Source organism: Canis lupus, chromosome 3 (assembly GCF_048164855.1).
Source record: "Canis lupus baileyi chromosome 3, mCanLup2.hap1, whole genome shotgun sequence".
Classification (NCBI taxonomy): Eukaryota; Metazoa; Chordata; class Mammalia; order Carnivora; family Canidae; genus Canis; species Canis lupus.
This window is the reverse complement of record NC_132840.1, coordinates 70,971,432-70,985,966: the sequence shown is the minus strand read 5'-3', so window position 1 is coordinate 70,985,966 and position 14,535 is coordinate 70,971,432. Positions and strand designations below refer to the sequence as shown.

The 14,535-nt window shown below is 42.8% G+C and overlaps 1 protein-coding gene across 10 annotated transcripts in view; it reads left to right on the top strand.

Annotated features, from left to right (window-relative positions):
• Positions 1 to 14,535, top strand: part of CADM1 (cell adhesion molecule 1) — a 325,352-nt gene that overhangs the window by 280,550 nt on the left and 30,267 nt on the right. For 7 of the 10 annotated variants that reach the window (XM_072822110.1, XM_072822115.1, XM_072822111.1 and 4 more), the window contains 3 exons: positions 2,434 to 2,533; positions 5,622 to 5,794; positions 10,421 to 10,501. In XM_072822110.1, the coding sequence (XP_072678211.1) occupies positions 2,434 to 2,533; positions 5,622 to 5,794; positions 10,421 to 10,501 (354 nt within the window). The remainder of the gene's footprint in view (positions 1 to 2,433; positions 2,534 to 5,621; positions 5,795 to 10,420; positions 10,502 to 14,535) is intronic. The other 3 variants (XM_072822114.1, XM_072822118.1, XM_072822117.1) reach the window with 1 other exon arrangement.

Here is a 14,535-nt window from a genome sequence, read left to right as displayed (position 1 = left end):
CTTCCTAATTTCTTTGAGTAATTGGCAACCGAGAAACAGCCATTAGTAACATAAAAAAGCATTTAACTAAAAGTCCATGGTACTGAAAAGAGGCAAGAGTGGATTAGATTTTCAACACTTTCTTTATTATTAATGGAAGTTGAGCATGTAAAACTCCTAGTGCACTGTGCTAAAAAATAGACCCTCTCCGTGTGCTTGTAAATGACACAAGGGAAAAAAAAAAAAACCCAAAACCTTCCACATAGGCCAACAGGCATTCTGCTTCTCCTTAATTAATGGGCAGAAGTCAGCAGTGCATGGAAAATGTAGTCCTTCCGTGGATCAGAGATTAACCTATAAGCAAATGTTACATTTCAGTCCAGATTTGGGGCTTTAAATTTATCCTCACCCCAGAATGGTTCCTAGGTAAAAATCACAGAAGTTTCCCAACCAGGAACCCCGTAAGTTCTGCTGTTTCCGAATGTGAAATATAAGGGAACAGATCTTTGGCTGTCTATGTTTTCAGTCACATAACCTTCTCCTGGCGTTTGTTTTCATTGATTTGTTTGTTTGTTTGTATCTTGTGTTTGTAATAAACTTCACTGGCCAGCTCTGTGTTTATGTGTTACACCACCAAAAATAATAGATTTGCATATGTCACCCAGTGGTTGTATTTAGTGTAAGCTGTAGTCCAGAACTCTCCAAGGAGGGTGGCCAGGAGCCCTTGCTTCTGCCCAGCAAGCCAGTCTTCATTCAAGGTCATCCTGTTTATCCTGTCCGTTTCTGCCTCTCTTTAGTGACTACTTTCCCGGTCCAGTTACCAGTACCTGGAAACCTCCACACCGTTTTGCTTTTGAACATCTCCTTCACTAGCAAGTCCGAGAATAGAACGGTATAACTTTGCAGGGGTCAGCTGGAGCTCTTGGGCCTGTTAAGTTAGGTCCTCTGGCAAGTGACTTAGCTTCTCAGAAAGGGTTACCAGCTCACAGTGTGCAGTGTACACTGGTGTACAAGAAGGCTCTCTTAAGAGGTTCTGAATGCCACGTGGCTTTCAGAGACATAAGAGAAAGATCTGTGATGAGAACGAGACTATACAAATGTGTCTGGAAAGCAGCTATCCCCAGAGAGGACTCCCTCGTGCAGCTTATTTTAGCCGCGTGCAGGTTGAGATCTGTTGAGCCCTGCCGTATTTCTGATTTCTCTCTCAGTCCATAGGATGAATGTTAATGAGCTAAGCAGTACTTGTAAAAGGCCAAGGGGCTGTTGTTTAGGTGGTGTGATTGTCTGAGAAAGTAAAGTTATGGAAATTGTTTTGACCTTTCAGCCAAGTGATGTCTTGCCCTCTCACATTTATTACTCTTGGGTACATTTCCAAAAATATACAGTTACAGAGCCACAGAATTAAATCAGAAATCTGATTTGGGGATTAATAGCTTGTTAGTTTAACATGGAAAAAAAATCTCCCAATTCCATTCAGGTTTTATTTGTAAATGTATTTGTATATGTATCTGAGTTAATCCCATTCCCTCTTGGTTCCCTCCCTGTGCCCCACACCTCCCGTCATTCATCCCTCGTACCCTAACCCCCACAAACTCCAACCATGGGTTTTAAGTAGCTAATAGATACAGGAATACCTATGTCAGTTAGCTAAGTACTTGACCATCTAAAGAAGCTCTACATGGTTTTAATTATGGATTGCCACTGGGAAATGCAGATTTGAACCAGAAACCCCAACATTTTCGGGGCTGTCTCTCTTTATCACTATGACCTTGGACTGGCTACTTCATTCTCTTGATACCACTGCCCTCATCCCTAAAACTGGGCTCATTACACCCCCAAGGACAGTTCCTACCACAGTAGGCTCTCAGTACCTGTTCATATCCTTCCTTCTCATGTGTATACGTTGAGACATCAAAAAGTTTCGCTGGGACCACCAGAACTTCCCATTTCATTATTCTTAAAGCCATTTGAGTGGAATTCAGAAGTTTTGTCCGTCCCATTTGAAATCAAGAGCGTAGAAGAGGCAAACTTATTAATATGCATTGTCACAACATATTGTCACATAGTAATATATGATATATGATAAAGTGTATCAATTCTGAGCACCACAAATATCTGTGGCTTCACCTCAGCATGAAGGCAAATGAGTTTCCTTTAGCTTGAGTGAGTTTGGAGATAAACTTCAATGTAACAAAATGTATTTCACAGGAAATGTTTGATGTGGCGCAGTTGGCTTATGAATCTCTTATCTGTTCGCAGTTCACTCCTTGGAGTTATTAGTCAATTTAATTTGAGCAAATGCCAGGATTACTAACTAATTAGGAGGATGTTAGTGAAGGCATGAGGACAGGGAGAGAGGGAGTGCTGGTGGTATGGGGTTTGTGGCAACGTGCAAGTCTGATTTTTGCCTGATATCATTTGCTAAACATTATACTTTGTGTTGTTGTCACACAGATAAGCCTCAAGTGCATATTCAGATGACTTATCCTGTACAAGGCCTAACCCGGGAAGGAGATGCATTCGAGTTAACATGCGAAGCCATCGGGAAGCCCCAGTAAGTTCTGAAGGCCAAGGTTGACAGAGGGTCGTGAGCAGTAAATGTCACAACACGGAAATGTGCATTCACAAGTCACCAGCCTGTCACCTGTCTCTTGCTGTAAAGTATGGAAGATTTTTCAAGAAATAAGGAATAGTCAGTGAAAGAGGGAATGAATATCTGTGGCTGGTTCTTAATGGTCAGGATTGGAAGAAAAGTGAAATGCCAGCTAAGATTGAAATCTCAGCTAATTCTATTTTATTATCATCAACATGATTGTCAGAACTATCTTCTCTTACAAAAAATAATCCTAATAAATTTTTGGTATGCCCATAATCTAATGATATATCTGCTACCTTCTGTGTTAATGTCTAAGCTGCTAGGAAGATGGTTTTCAGACTTAAATTAAGCCGCTGTGATTAGGGCCAGCCGTTGGAAAATGAATTTGCCCTGCCTTTGATTTGGCTTCTCCTTCTCTCAAAGAAAAATGACTCCTAGAAATATTTTTGTTAGAAAGGAATGGTCCTAGAGCTTTTATCACGGAATACAACATATATGTCATTGCATAAGAGAAAGAACCTATTAACACTCTTGTTTGATTGAAAAGTATAAAGAAGCTGCTTCCTGGCTGAATGAAAGTGAATTAGGGAAACTGCTATACATCATCACTAATACAGGACAAAAGCCATGCAGCAAGGCCACTGTCGACCTCATTCAGTTTTATTTGGGGAGAGTAGAGACTCTCCTCTTTCTAGGACAGTGAAGATTATTTTCTTATGGAAAAAACAATTCGTGGAATCCTAAAATGTAACAGGGTCAATGTTGGGATTATAAAGGTTCAAACTTTGAGTGGTCCATCCCCAACAACAAAAACACCAGCATTGAGCTCCCTCTGCTGTCCCTGTGGTATGATTCCCGCCCCCCCCCCCCCGCCCCTCAGAGTTTTACTAATGAACCTCACTGTCACAGTTTTCATGCTCTGAGCATCTTAAGGAAGCTGCCCCCAAATCTTTGGAAAGCATGCTCCCCATTTACAGCTAAGGAGTGATCTCTGACGGAGACCAGGGAGCCAGACGGAGGCTGGCGGCTGTCTGCTCTCTTCCCATTTCAGCCCTTTCTGTGTTGTCCTTCCCTTTCTGTGGACAAGACTCTGCTTCTGTCCTACTAACCATTTGGAGCTTTAAAGAGGACCGTTAGGAAGTAGGATATGGGCTTGGTTCTGTTTTGCTTTTCCTCTGGTGTTTCACAGTCACTTGATTTGAAATGCTTCAAGCTTTGGCAGAGCTGTTTTTTCCTCCTTTGAACACTGCAAAAGATGCAGATCTTTCTTTTTGTAAACTATTTGGATTATGCCCTGTTGAGTGGCTTGCCTTGCCTCCAAAAAAATCCTGTTGGAGAAAAACATTCTCACAGGCCTCTCGCCACTTGCAATACCTACATTCAGCCACATTAACCACATTTATAGGATATGGCTTTGCTAACCTATATTTTGTTTCTGTGCTTTTTTTCCCCCTGAAGAAGGTACTGTGTTCAATTGAATGTGCCACGGGGACAGTAAATTACATGTTTCCTTCAGGACATTTATGCCAGGAGGGTATTTGTTTGCTCCTCTCAAATCGGAACGGGTGTGTGGTCGTGGGAGCAAGCACACGTTACTCCGCTGCGGTCCCTTCTAGCATATTACCTATTTATTTTCTCAAGAAATTGCATACAATAAAAATGGTAATTTAACTTGCCATTAAATGTTGTGAATATTCTCAGCACTTACCCCCACTGATTGTTTCAGCTGTCAAGCAGCAGGACATTAGATCTGATTGCCAGGCAGACCCATTTGCCATTGCCTGCAAGGAGCACATATGCAGGACTAATTTTTAAATAATTTACTGGGTTGTGATGACAAACCCATGTGTAATTAAAGAAAAATTGTAACTTCACATTCCATTTGAAAATTGGAATGCTACTCGACAGGGCTAACTTGGGTGTTTGCTCATCATTAAGCAACGTGTCTTAAGTCCTGTCGCCACTCCTGGGCAGCATTGTAGACCGACAGGAAGTGACCTCTGTGCTCGTGTCTCTGCTGCCCTTCTTTTAAAATGAGAGTTTCAGGCACAGTCTTCCACGTGGCCCTGGTGTCACAGGAGGCTAAGGGGACCAGCCTGAAGAACTCAAGTTTTAGATTCAGTGAGTTTGAAAGACTTGATGTGTGTATGATTTGGGCTCTGGAGCATCTTGTGAAATTTGCTTTTCCCTGATGGATGCACATGTAGTACTTGAAATCCCTAACACAAACATGCTTCTGTGCAAGTGCCACAAGGAGCTCGTGTGGAGCTGTGCCCCTCAGTGACTGCCCCAGAGCCTCACCCTTGAGCCCAGGGCCTGCAGGTGCACATGGGGAGGAGGGGGATGACAGCATGGGGCGCTTGGAGAGCCAGCAAAGCAAGGCATTTTGCCCAGGAACAAGTAGAGAAAGTGGACTGAGTTGGGGGAGGCAGGTTACGGGTAGGAGTTAAGGGGAAAAGAAGTGATTGCATCTTTCCAGAATAAATAGAAGTGGGTTTTCCCAACAGCAGAGGTCAAAAGATAGCAGCACTCAGATGTAAAAGTCCATTTCTTTGTGCAAAACTTGAAATCCACTCAAATATTACAAGTGGCTTCTAAGCAAGGGTCTTTGTGTATCAGTAACCATCAGATTAATGCATGTATCACTAGCCAAGAATGTGATGTTTTCCCCTAATTAATGAGATGATTAACGATGGGTGAGCTCTGTCCTGTCTGAATTGGTGTGAAACCACACAGCAGGGCATAAAAATAGGGAGCACTGGTTTATTTGCTGATTTGTTAAAGATGAATTGGAAATAATGAGACTCCGGCATGTGTTCTGTTGAAAGTTTCTCAACACCTGATAATGTTTTCAAAAAAAGTTTATTCCAAACAGATTTGAGGGGACTTCACAGCTGTAATTCTGTGAACTTAAAACACATCCAGCAGGTCCTCTTTAATTGTGTCACCCTGCATGCGATTCCTGTAACATACAGGTGGGAAGCCAAGACAGGCAACTTGGTGGGAAATAATAAAGCAGCCTGTGTTCCTCCTCTTTACTCTGCAGGCCGGTGATGGTGACCTGGGTTAGAGTCGATGACGAGATGCCTCAGCACGCCGTCCTGTCTGGGCCCAACCTGTTCATCAATAACCTAAACAAAACAGATAATGGTACTTACCGCTGTGAAGCCTCTAACATAGTGGGGAAAGCTCACTCGGATTATATGCTGTATGTTTACGGTACGTGGAAAGCTAAAACAGTCTTCCCCTAGACTCATTTACGCGTAGCTGCTGCTTGTGATTCACTCCCAGAGCTTTTGGTCCAGTTGAAAACCAAAAGCCAGTTTGTTTTCTTCGAGAACGTAAAGAAGCCTGGCCTGAGGTGGACCCCAGCATCTCCACCTGGGAGGGCAGTGACTTTTCTTCTCTCCCTCTGATCGTGGGGAGTTCCCGCTAGATCACAGTCCCTGGTCATGCTGAGCAGGAAAGCTGTATCCTCAGGCACAAGCAGTGGAGATTATGTTAGAAATAATGACTGCAAAATTCAGCCTTCCCAATTAATGGCTATTTAGCTCAGAAAGTTTATTCCCAGTGGTATTTTCCTGTGATACCTCAGCTAGCCTTTTTCCTGCTTTGATGAACAGAAGTATCCTGTTTTCAACATGAAGCTATTACATTCTGGAAGATGTTGCAAGCTGGTAAATACTTGGGGAAAAAAAAAAATATATATATATAAGGTCCTTATAGCTGCATAAACCACTCATAGCTACTCCTTCAGACATGAATGTATTTATTTTTAAATTTGTCTGTTTTCTTAATATCTTTTTACAGGATAATTAAAGCATATATTATCATGAATTGCATTCTCTAACCAACACATGTTTATTGAGCATCTACTACGTGTCAGGCATTATAGACTTTTTTTTCCCATTTATATCTTAATGTCAATTTTGTGTCTAGTGAATATTCTGTTTTTAGTTGAGGAGTGCACTGCCTTTCTAGTTGTAAGATGACAGATTGAGTCTCTTCTGTCCAATCGATGTCTCTAGGTTGTTTTTATACCAGGAAGCATAGTCATGAACTGACACTACATGTAGTGAGTAACCACAGGCCAGAAAAATCTCAGCGTCTTACAAATATATGGGTATGTGTGTACACATTTATTTCTTCCTGTTAGCACCGTAAATAATCCCAATATAAGTGTATGTGAATATACACCTATACACACATAACTATACCTATGGAATACTTACATCATTATGTATTAGAACCTGACCACTTTTCTTATGAAGTAAACAGGAGTCACTGTCTTTTTGAGGACATCAGAACATGCTTTACACCATATCTACATGGGTATTTAAATATAATCCTTATAATCTAATCCTGAAGTTTTGGGATTTTTTTTACCCTTTTAACAAATGCAGAATTACAGGATCACATCTACTCACCTGGTTTGTAAACTTCTGAGGTTTGTTTTCTGCATACACCGCCCATGTTGTCTGTAGTCCACACATGGAATAGCATTAATTCTCTCCAGTGGTTGAGGAGATCCAAGTGAAGGGAATGGCGGTCCCGTGTAGGTGCCAGGGGCTGCCACACGTCCCATTTCCAGGTGATAGTACACAGCTGCCTGTGCCTCAGACTGTTCACAGTCTGCTGATGCCAGGGGGTGGAAGGTAAATCCTGCTCTGTCCATGAGGGTTTGACGCTCGTGCGAGCCCTGTCCATTGCTGCCACTGGTCAGCGGTGGGTCCCAATGGTGGTAAATTCCTACTAATCTACTATATGCTTCCTTGATTCAGAAACTAAGTTATCTCCGGAGAAACAATTGTGATTTATCGTACCTACTGTTCCCATGTCTCAAGAAATGTTTTGTGGATTTGACGGACACCGAGGTATTTTGATAATCTGGGATGCCAGCTTACAGCTGGCACTTGCTGGGCGCTCATTTTGTCGCACAAGAGTGACCACCTCTCCACAGTAACACCAGGAAGTATGCATTATCCTCGTCCCACTTTTCAGATGACAGATGAAGTTTGGAAAGGTCATCTAAGCTGCCCAAGTTCACAGGGTCACTAACTCTGTTTCCGAGCCAAGATACTTGGAGGGCCAAGTCCATGGGGACATTTGTGTCTTAATTCTTACTTTGGAGCGCCTCTTGCTTCCCAGTAGAACAGTTCCCACCAAACATAAGACTGTTTTTGGAATACACTTGCTGGGCTGGAGTACGTTATTGAAAGCCAAGAAACATAGCAACCTACCTGTTTAGACAAGCACATACACACACACACACACACACACACACACACACACACAAACACATCTCCCCAACCCAGGATGGTGCACTTGCCCTCGTCTAGGGATCTGTTCAATCTGCAACATTCTACTTGCCTCCCTTAAGCTGTGCCAGTAGCAGTGCTTGGAATGGCAGGCTAGAACACCAGCCTGAGGTACTGCTAGTCTGTTAGTAAAATATCCTCGCAACTTGAGAAGATGGCAAGTAGGTTTTCTTTTCAAAGGTGATTTATTGTACTACTGCAGTAACATTCAGAGTACTTTATGAACTAAGCATTCACGTGCTTTTAAAATGTTTAATTCTCTGGAAATAACTCCTGTACTTGGAGAATCTAGCTGGTTAGTGCCTGAACCCCGATTGGTTTTGTTCTTTTAGCCTCCATGTGTCAAACACAGCTCATTAGCTCCAACTCTGTATTTTCTTAAATGGTGGCCTCACGTTGCTCTTACTCCTAGAAACGATCTGAGCGATGAGGTTATATCTGTTAACGGAATCTAATTCATTCAGGTCACTTGAGCCAGATGTGAAGGACAACAGTTACCCCGGTAGTGATGAAAATAATTGAAAGTGTGTGATTTTCACATAATGAAAGGCACTGGTGACCTTTTTTCTGAAGTCCCTGCCCTTGTTAGTCTGGTCTACCCCTTGTTCATAATCGTATTTTCAAATCATATTTCAAAAACGGACCTTCAGCTCCCCTTTGATTGTATTGTGGCTACCCCACATTTTGTGCCAATACTTTGAGAGAGAGTGGTACAGAAATAGCATTAGAGTATATTCAGGGGAAGTCTCTCAGGCACAGATGTTCCTTCCCAGTGATAAATATTGTAATTGAACCAGAACAGGAAAACCACATTAGCTGCCCACATGCTGGGCAGCAGGCACCTCTCCAGGTACCGTTGAGCTAGGTAGTAGAGGGCACAGGATGTCTTCGGAGCTCAACTCGGAGGCCAGTGCACCTTGCTCATCTGTATCTGTCCCAGTGCCTGCAGCAGGGCATGGGTGCATCCATGTGACCTGCCAGGTCACAGAATGCTTCCTTACCTGGGGCCTCCATGAGAAAGTGTCCAAGAAGCAAGACTGAACATAACTGCCTGTTCATCTAAAAAGGTAGTTTGAAATTACTAATTTAAACCATCTCTGCTTCTTGGAGGAGAATGTGTTTTTGTGTGTGCGTGTGGGGTTTTTTTTTATTATTATTATTAATTCCTTTTTGGATTTCTCTGTGAGGCTGCTTTAAAGCACTCATGTCCACAACTTTGAACGAGCACAGTCTCCTGTAAAACAGAACAATTTGCTGCTGCTTCTTCCCCATCAAATCCATACATTCTGTATGTGTGAGAGAAGTTTGTGAGCAAAATTAAAACCTTGGATTGATCGATAGTAGGCATCATTTTGAGCAGACCTTACAACCAGGCGCCAAAATAGTGTTTTTATAAACTTTCAGGAAGTTGTACCAAAGCCAATAAAGGTGCAGTATATAATTAAAGTTTTGATGTATTAATTAGACAATCTGAGAGCTCACTTGGAGATAAAAGGACACCAGATGTGTCAGGAAGAGAAAGTTGACGTGCTTTAGATAAAATTTAAAATCAAAAGCCTTCAAATCGTCTTATGCTCTATTATAGCAGAATGATTGCTTAGTTCAAAGTCTTGCTGACAATTTAACACATTCAGTTTGATCATTTGGGCTCAGGATTTTATTTTTTCTCTTTCATATTTGCCCTTCCCTTGTCCCCCAAATAATTTTTGAGATGATAGAAGAATATACAGTATATCAAACATCTAACGCAGGATTCCCTCTGGGATTCCTGGCTTTGAGGGTCAAACCTCGTTTATATTTCATCCTGTTTACAAGATGGAAGGCGGGCTTTTGGTCTTATCATCGCCATCCACTTAGGTCAAGCTTTTAGCGTGAGCAAAGGCAGCTAATGTATTAATATTTATAGGTTGTAAAATTTATTGACTTTTAAAAAAAATAAAATCTCAGTAAAATCTCACATGCCTGGAACTTGATATTTAGTGGTGACATTCTCTCTTCTTTGTATTTATTACAAGCATAGAAGTAGTTTTACTTCCCGCTGGGATGTATTGATGGGGAATAATGAAGTTACCCCTCATGGAGAGCAGGGAGCAGGAGCACACTCATCCTTGGCCGATAGGAGCTCTTTTGATAGAGCAGCGTCATCTCCTTCCTTTCTCCCATCTGCAATAGTATAAAATGAAGTGACTCTTGGGCCTGGAGCTGGTTTACCCTCACCTTTGAAATCAGATTAGGCTAGGGGTATCCTATTTTGATTTTTTCCTCCCTTCTCTCCTTCACATCTCCTCATCCCTAGTTCGCTTCATTAATACAAATCTCTTTTCTTCTTTCTTAGCTTTTCCAACTAAGGTTTTTGGGTTACGATTACAAGACACAGATCTTCGGTGGGAAGGCGGGGAAGCTTTTGGTTTCAGAGGGGGATGTCATCAAACAAACATCTCAATGTCCTCATGCCTTTGTTTTGTCATTACTGATCATTGTTGTGTTCAGCATTGTGGGTTTGATTTTCCTTTTTTTTTTTATCCAGATCCCCCCACAACTATCCCTCCTCCCACAACCACCACCACCACCACCACCACCACCACCATCATCCTTACCATCATCACAGGTACGGTACCTTCATTACCACTGAAAATGTCCTGAATGTATATTGTCTTTCTGGTATGTATGCAAAGAAGCCGAAAAGTTCTCTTGAAATCCTTGGAATTTAATTGTTCCTTTATTTTGGAACTTCAAAGACATTAGCTGCTGTGTTCTTAAGATGAATCTTAAGGACCCCAGAAAATCTTTAACATCCAGGCACTTAACAGTAGATCAGATATTTTGCAGCTTACACTTAAGAGAATTCTTTTTTAAGCATCACTATTCAAAGCAGAATGCTAGAGAAAGCGGCAGCCTGGCTATTACATGCCGATAGCTTAGGCTTAGCCACGGTTGATGAAATGGTAAGTATTCTGGCTTTGGATCTTCTCCTTGTCTTAATTCCATCTTAATTCATATGAAGGAAAATACACACCCTCTAACAGGCCCATGCGGGCCATGTTTCGAAGTACATCTCCATCCTTCCTGCCCCAGAGTACCTGCTGACAAAGTGACCACCTGTTTGTGTTGCCTGGGTCAGGAGGTCAGAGAGAGTCACTTGTCTTCTCTGAGCTGAGCACTCACGTACCCCCCACAGCCCTCAGTTAAATATTGGAGGTGTGGAAGAGGCAGCCACAGCCATTGTGACTCTGTGGCTTTATCTTTTTTGGACTGGCCGAAACTCAAAATTCAAAATGAGGTTCATTGTCTCTGATTTCTATCACTGAGGGAGGAAGTGTGCCATCCATCCCCTTGCTGGCACCCAGCAGCTCTCATACCACTTGGTGTTGCTTGTCTGGGAGCCTTGGCGCTTCCTCTGCCTACGGTGGCAGGAAAGGTTATGGTTGCACCATGTCTACTAGACATCCTTAGGTAAGCGCTTCCCCAACCATGTGTAGGAGTACTGACCCCAGAACGAGTAAAAGTAATTATTCTCTGAGGAAAAAAAAAAAATTCTTTAAAAGTTAACTTTCCTGCTTCATTCTGTTATCCCAGGAGACTGCAAGGTCTCTCTGAGCTCCACACCCCAGGATACAGGACTTCTTTTAAAGCACTGAATATATAATTCATCATTCTTCGGTGGAGGTCCTCGTTAGCACCCCAGATAGGGCACCTGTCCTTTACACTGACTGTCTGGAGACGTTTCCAGTTTTCACAGAAGTCGGTGAGACAGGCATGATGAAAATCCAGAGTGTTCCGTGGAAGAGGAGGTTGATGAGATAGGACAGTAGATCAGCTAATCTCCCTGTTCTTCACCTTTCTAACCCTTCACAGTGGGACAAAGAGAGCCTTAGAGAAAGCCACCAGTGAGGGTTTTTCTGGCTGTTGTTTATGAAAACATCAGTGCCTGCACTTAAAATCTTCTGAAAATCCATCAATTGGTTATGTCTCACTCTGAACTCCGCTCCATCCGGGCTGCTTCCTAAATTCTTGTCTGTGTGTATTTCTGCAGTTCCTTCTGCTGCTTAAGTAAACTCAGCTTTGAGCAGAGTACCCAGACCCCTCCTCCCTGCACCTCCCCCCCCTTTCCACCTCATTCCCAAGCACAGCAAACATGCTCCTTCCTGATTCCAGGTGGTCGGGCTAGCAACTTTCTGTACTGGGAGCCAGGTTTTGACTTCTCGTGATTTCTCTTGCTGCTTATCCAGGCTGTAAACTGAATTAGGCTTGAGCTCTCCATAGCAAGTTTTTGTGAAATTTCCTAAGAACGGCCCTTTGGATGTCCCTGGGAACTCACACCTCCAACCCCCTTGCTGCCCTATACAGGTAGTCGGTCTGTCATTGCCGAAGGGGCCCAGGAATGAGCCAGCCCTTTACTCCCTCTCCTAGAAGGTTCCGTCTAGGTGGCTGTGGCTAGTTAGGTCTTTATTTTAAGGCAGTGGAGGCCTTCCTTGCTCTGTAGAAACACTCCATTTCTCCATAACATGGAACAACACTTTTCATTTGTGGCTGGCTTCTTTCTAGCTGAGGCTGACTTTTGGTTTTTGCATTTTGTTTTTGAAGACCTTTCCTAGCACTCCCTGAACTCCCCCTTCCCACCCCAACTCTCAGCAACACAGAAGAGGTGCCTCCACTCACAGCCTTAAGCCTTTACCCCTGACTAAAGCTACTCTTGTGTCCTCCAGCAGCTATAATTCACTGTCCTCAGAGTTCCCAGCAGACAGACTCCATTCAAGAAGAAATTCTTGAAACAAACAGTGCTGTATTTCTGTCCATACGAAGGTGATTAAAATCAGGGGCTTGTCTTGGCCCCTCTCTGCTCCCGGCCCGAGACGCCCTGAGACACAACAATGAGCTCACAGGTGCACAATGCCTTTCAGCGCCAGCACTTGAACCCTGTCCACACGCAGAAGGCATCCGTGGCCGTAAACACCCAGATTTCTCAGTGGCACACCCAAGAATAGTTAAAGTAATTTTGCCTCTAAAACAACATTGTAGGATCCATTGCCTTAACGGACATGATCTTCTCAGCTTGCCGTGTCTTAACAAGCAGTCTTACATATATTTATCTTGCCCAGAAAGTACACTTGTGGAATTTAACATTTGCTCCTTACTTCAAACAGATTAAAGGTTATGGAGCTGAATGATCGTGTGTCCCATTTTAAAGGTCCAGGCTATCCCCGAGATTTAGATTGGTTCCTAAAAAATCTTCCAGACTGAATCTTGACAAATGGATAGCTAAATTAATTTCCACTCTTCTTCTCTCTTGTACCGTTTGCTACATTACAGCCACCATTAGCCTTAAAAGCTGCAACAGCTAAATCCAGTGACAGTAACATAAAGCCTGAGCTTTAAAAAAAAAAGAAAGAAAGAAAGAAAGAAAAAAAGAAAAAGAAGCAGCCCACAGTCCTCCATTTCTTTTCTCCCACTCAGATGCAATAACTGAAACCCATTCCCCAGGTCACAGTTTCATTACAAGAAAATGTACAAATGCAATAGAAAAATATTTTTAAACTCGGAAGGTCATAGTTGATTTCTGATTTCTCTGAAAGGAAGTGCTTCAGCGTTATCTTTTATCTTCCATAACCAGGATAATCGAATTTTCCCCCTTGTTAGGGAGGCAGACCATCCTGGAGTCCCCAGTCACCCGATTCCTTCAAAAGCATGTTAAAGCCTCGTCCCGGAGACCCCGGGAAGGGAAAAATTGTGAGCCCAGCCCAATGTGATGCTGCCATCCCGAGTCCTAGACCCGATGGGTGGGAGGAGCTGGGCGGCTCTGACTCCTGTCCCATGTGCATGGAGCAGGTCCCTGAGCTTCGGGTGAAGGCACACGTCTAGCGGTAGCTTCTAGGGGAGGAATTTTTGAAGGCTCTGGAGGACTAAAAGGAATGTCACTTGCCCTGTCAACCTCACTGCGGCTCTACAAGTCTTAGGCCGTTAATGTCATTAGAATCACTTCCTAAAATCCCTTTGAGGGACAGAATTGAAACAGGAGCCATCCAGAGCCTCATTGTGATTTGCCATGAGTTTCTTAGGTGTCTCTTCTATCTCATGCACACTGATATTCTGATCAGATATTTCTGATACAACTATTGCAATTGACAATTCCCCACTCCTTTTTTTCCTTTTTCCTTTTTTTTTCATCTCAAGTTGTCCGTGTGGTTTCACTCACGGATACTGAAGAGCAAACCACATAATTAAATTGCCCCTTGAACCCTCTGTTAAAATATAGAGCCAGCCAAACCATCATCTGAGTTCAGAGTCCTTCATATAGATTCCTTTCTGAAATTAGAATCAAAGAAAAGCCTACTGCCCTATGGGGGGGGGGGGGGCTCTTTTGTTTTGGTTTTTGTTTTGAATTTTCTTTGAAGTTAGTTGACTCTATGTATGAGGTGTATATAAAATGACCTGTTTCTGGGCTGGTAGCTTTAAACCCTGCCTGATAGTTGGGTCCAGCTTTTTTGTATAGTCACCTTAGGAAAATAGTTTGTGTTTCCCTCCCTAGATAATGTGGGTATTATATTGTTTCTGTTCAGTCTTGTCCTGTCTTAGATGCTTAATGAGAGTCTGCCTTAGAAGCTCATAGCACTAGGTTATAAACACCCTTAGCAGCTTCCATAG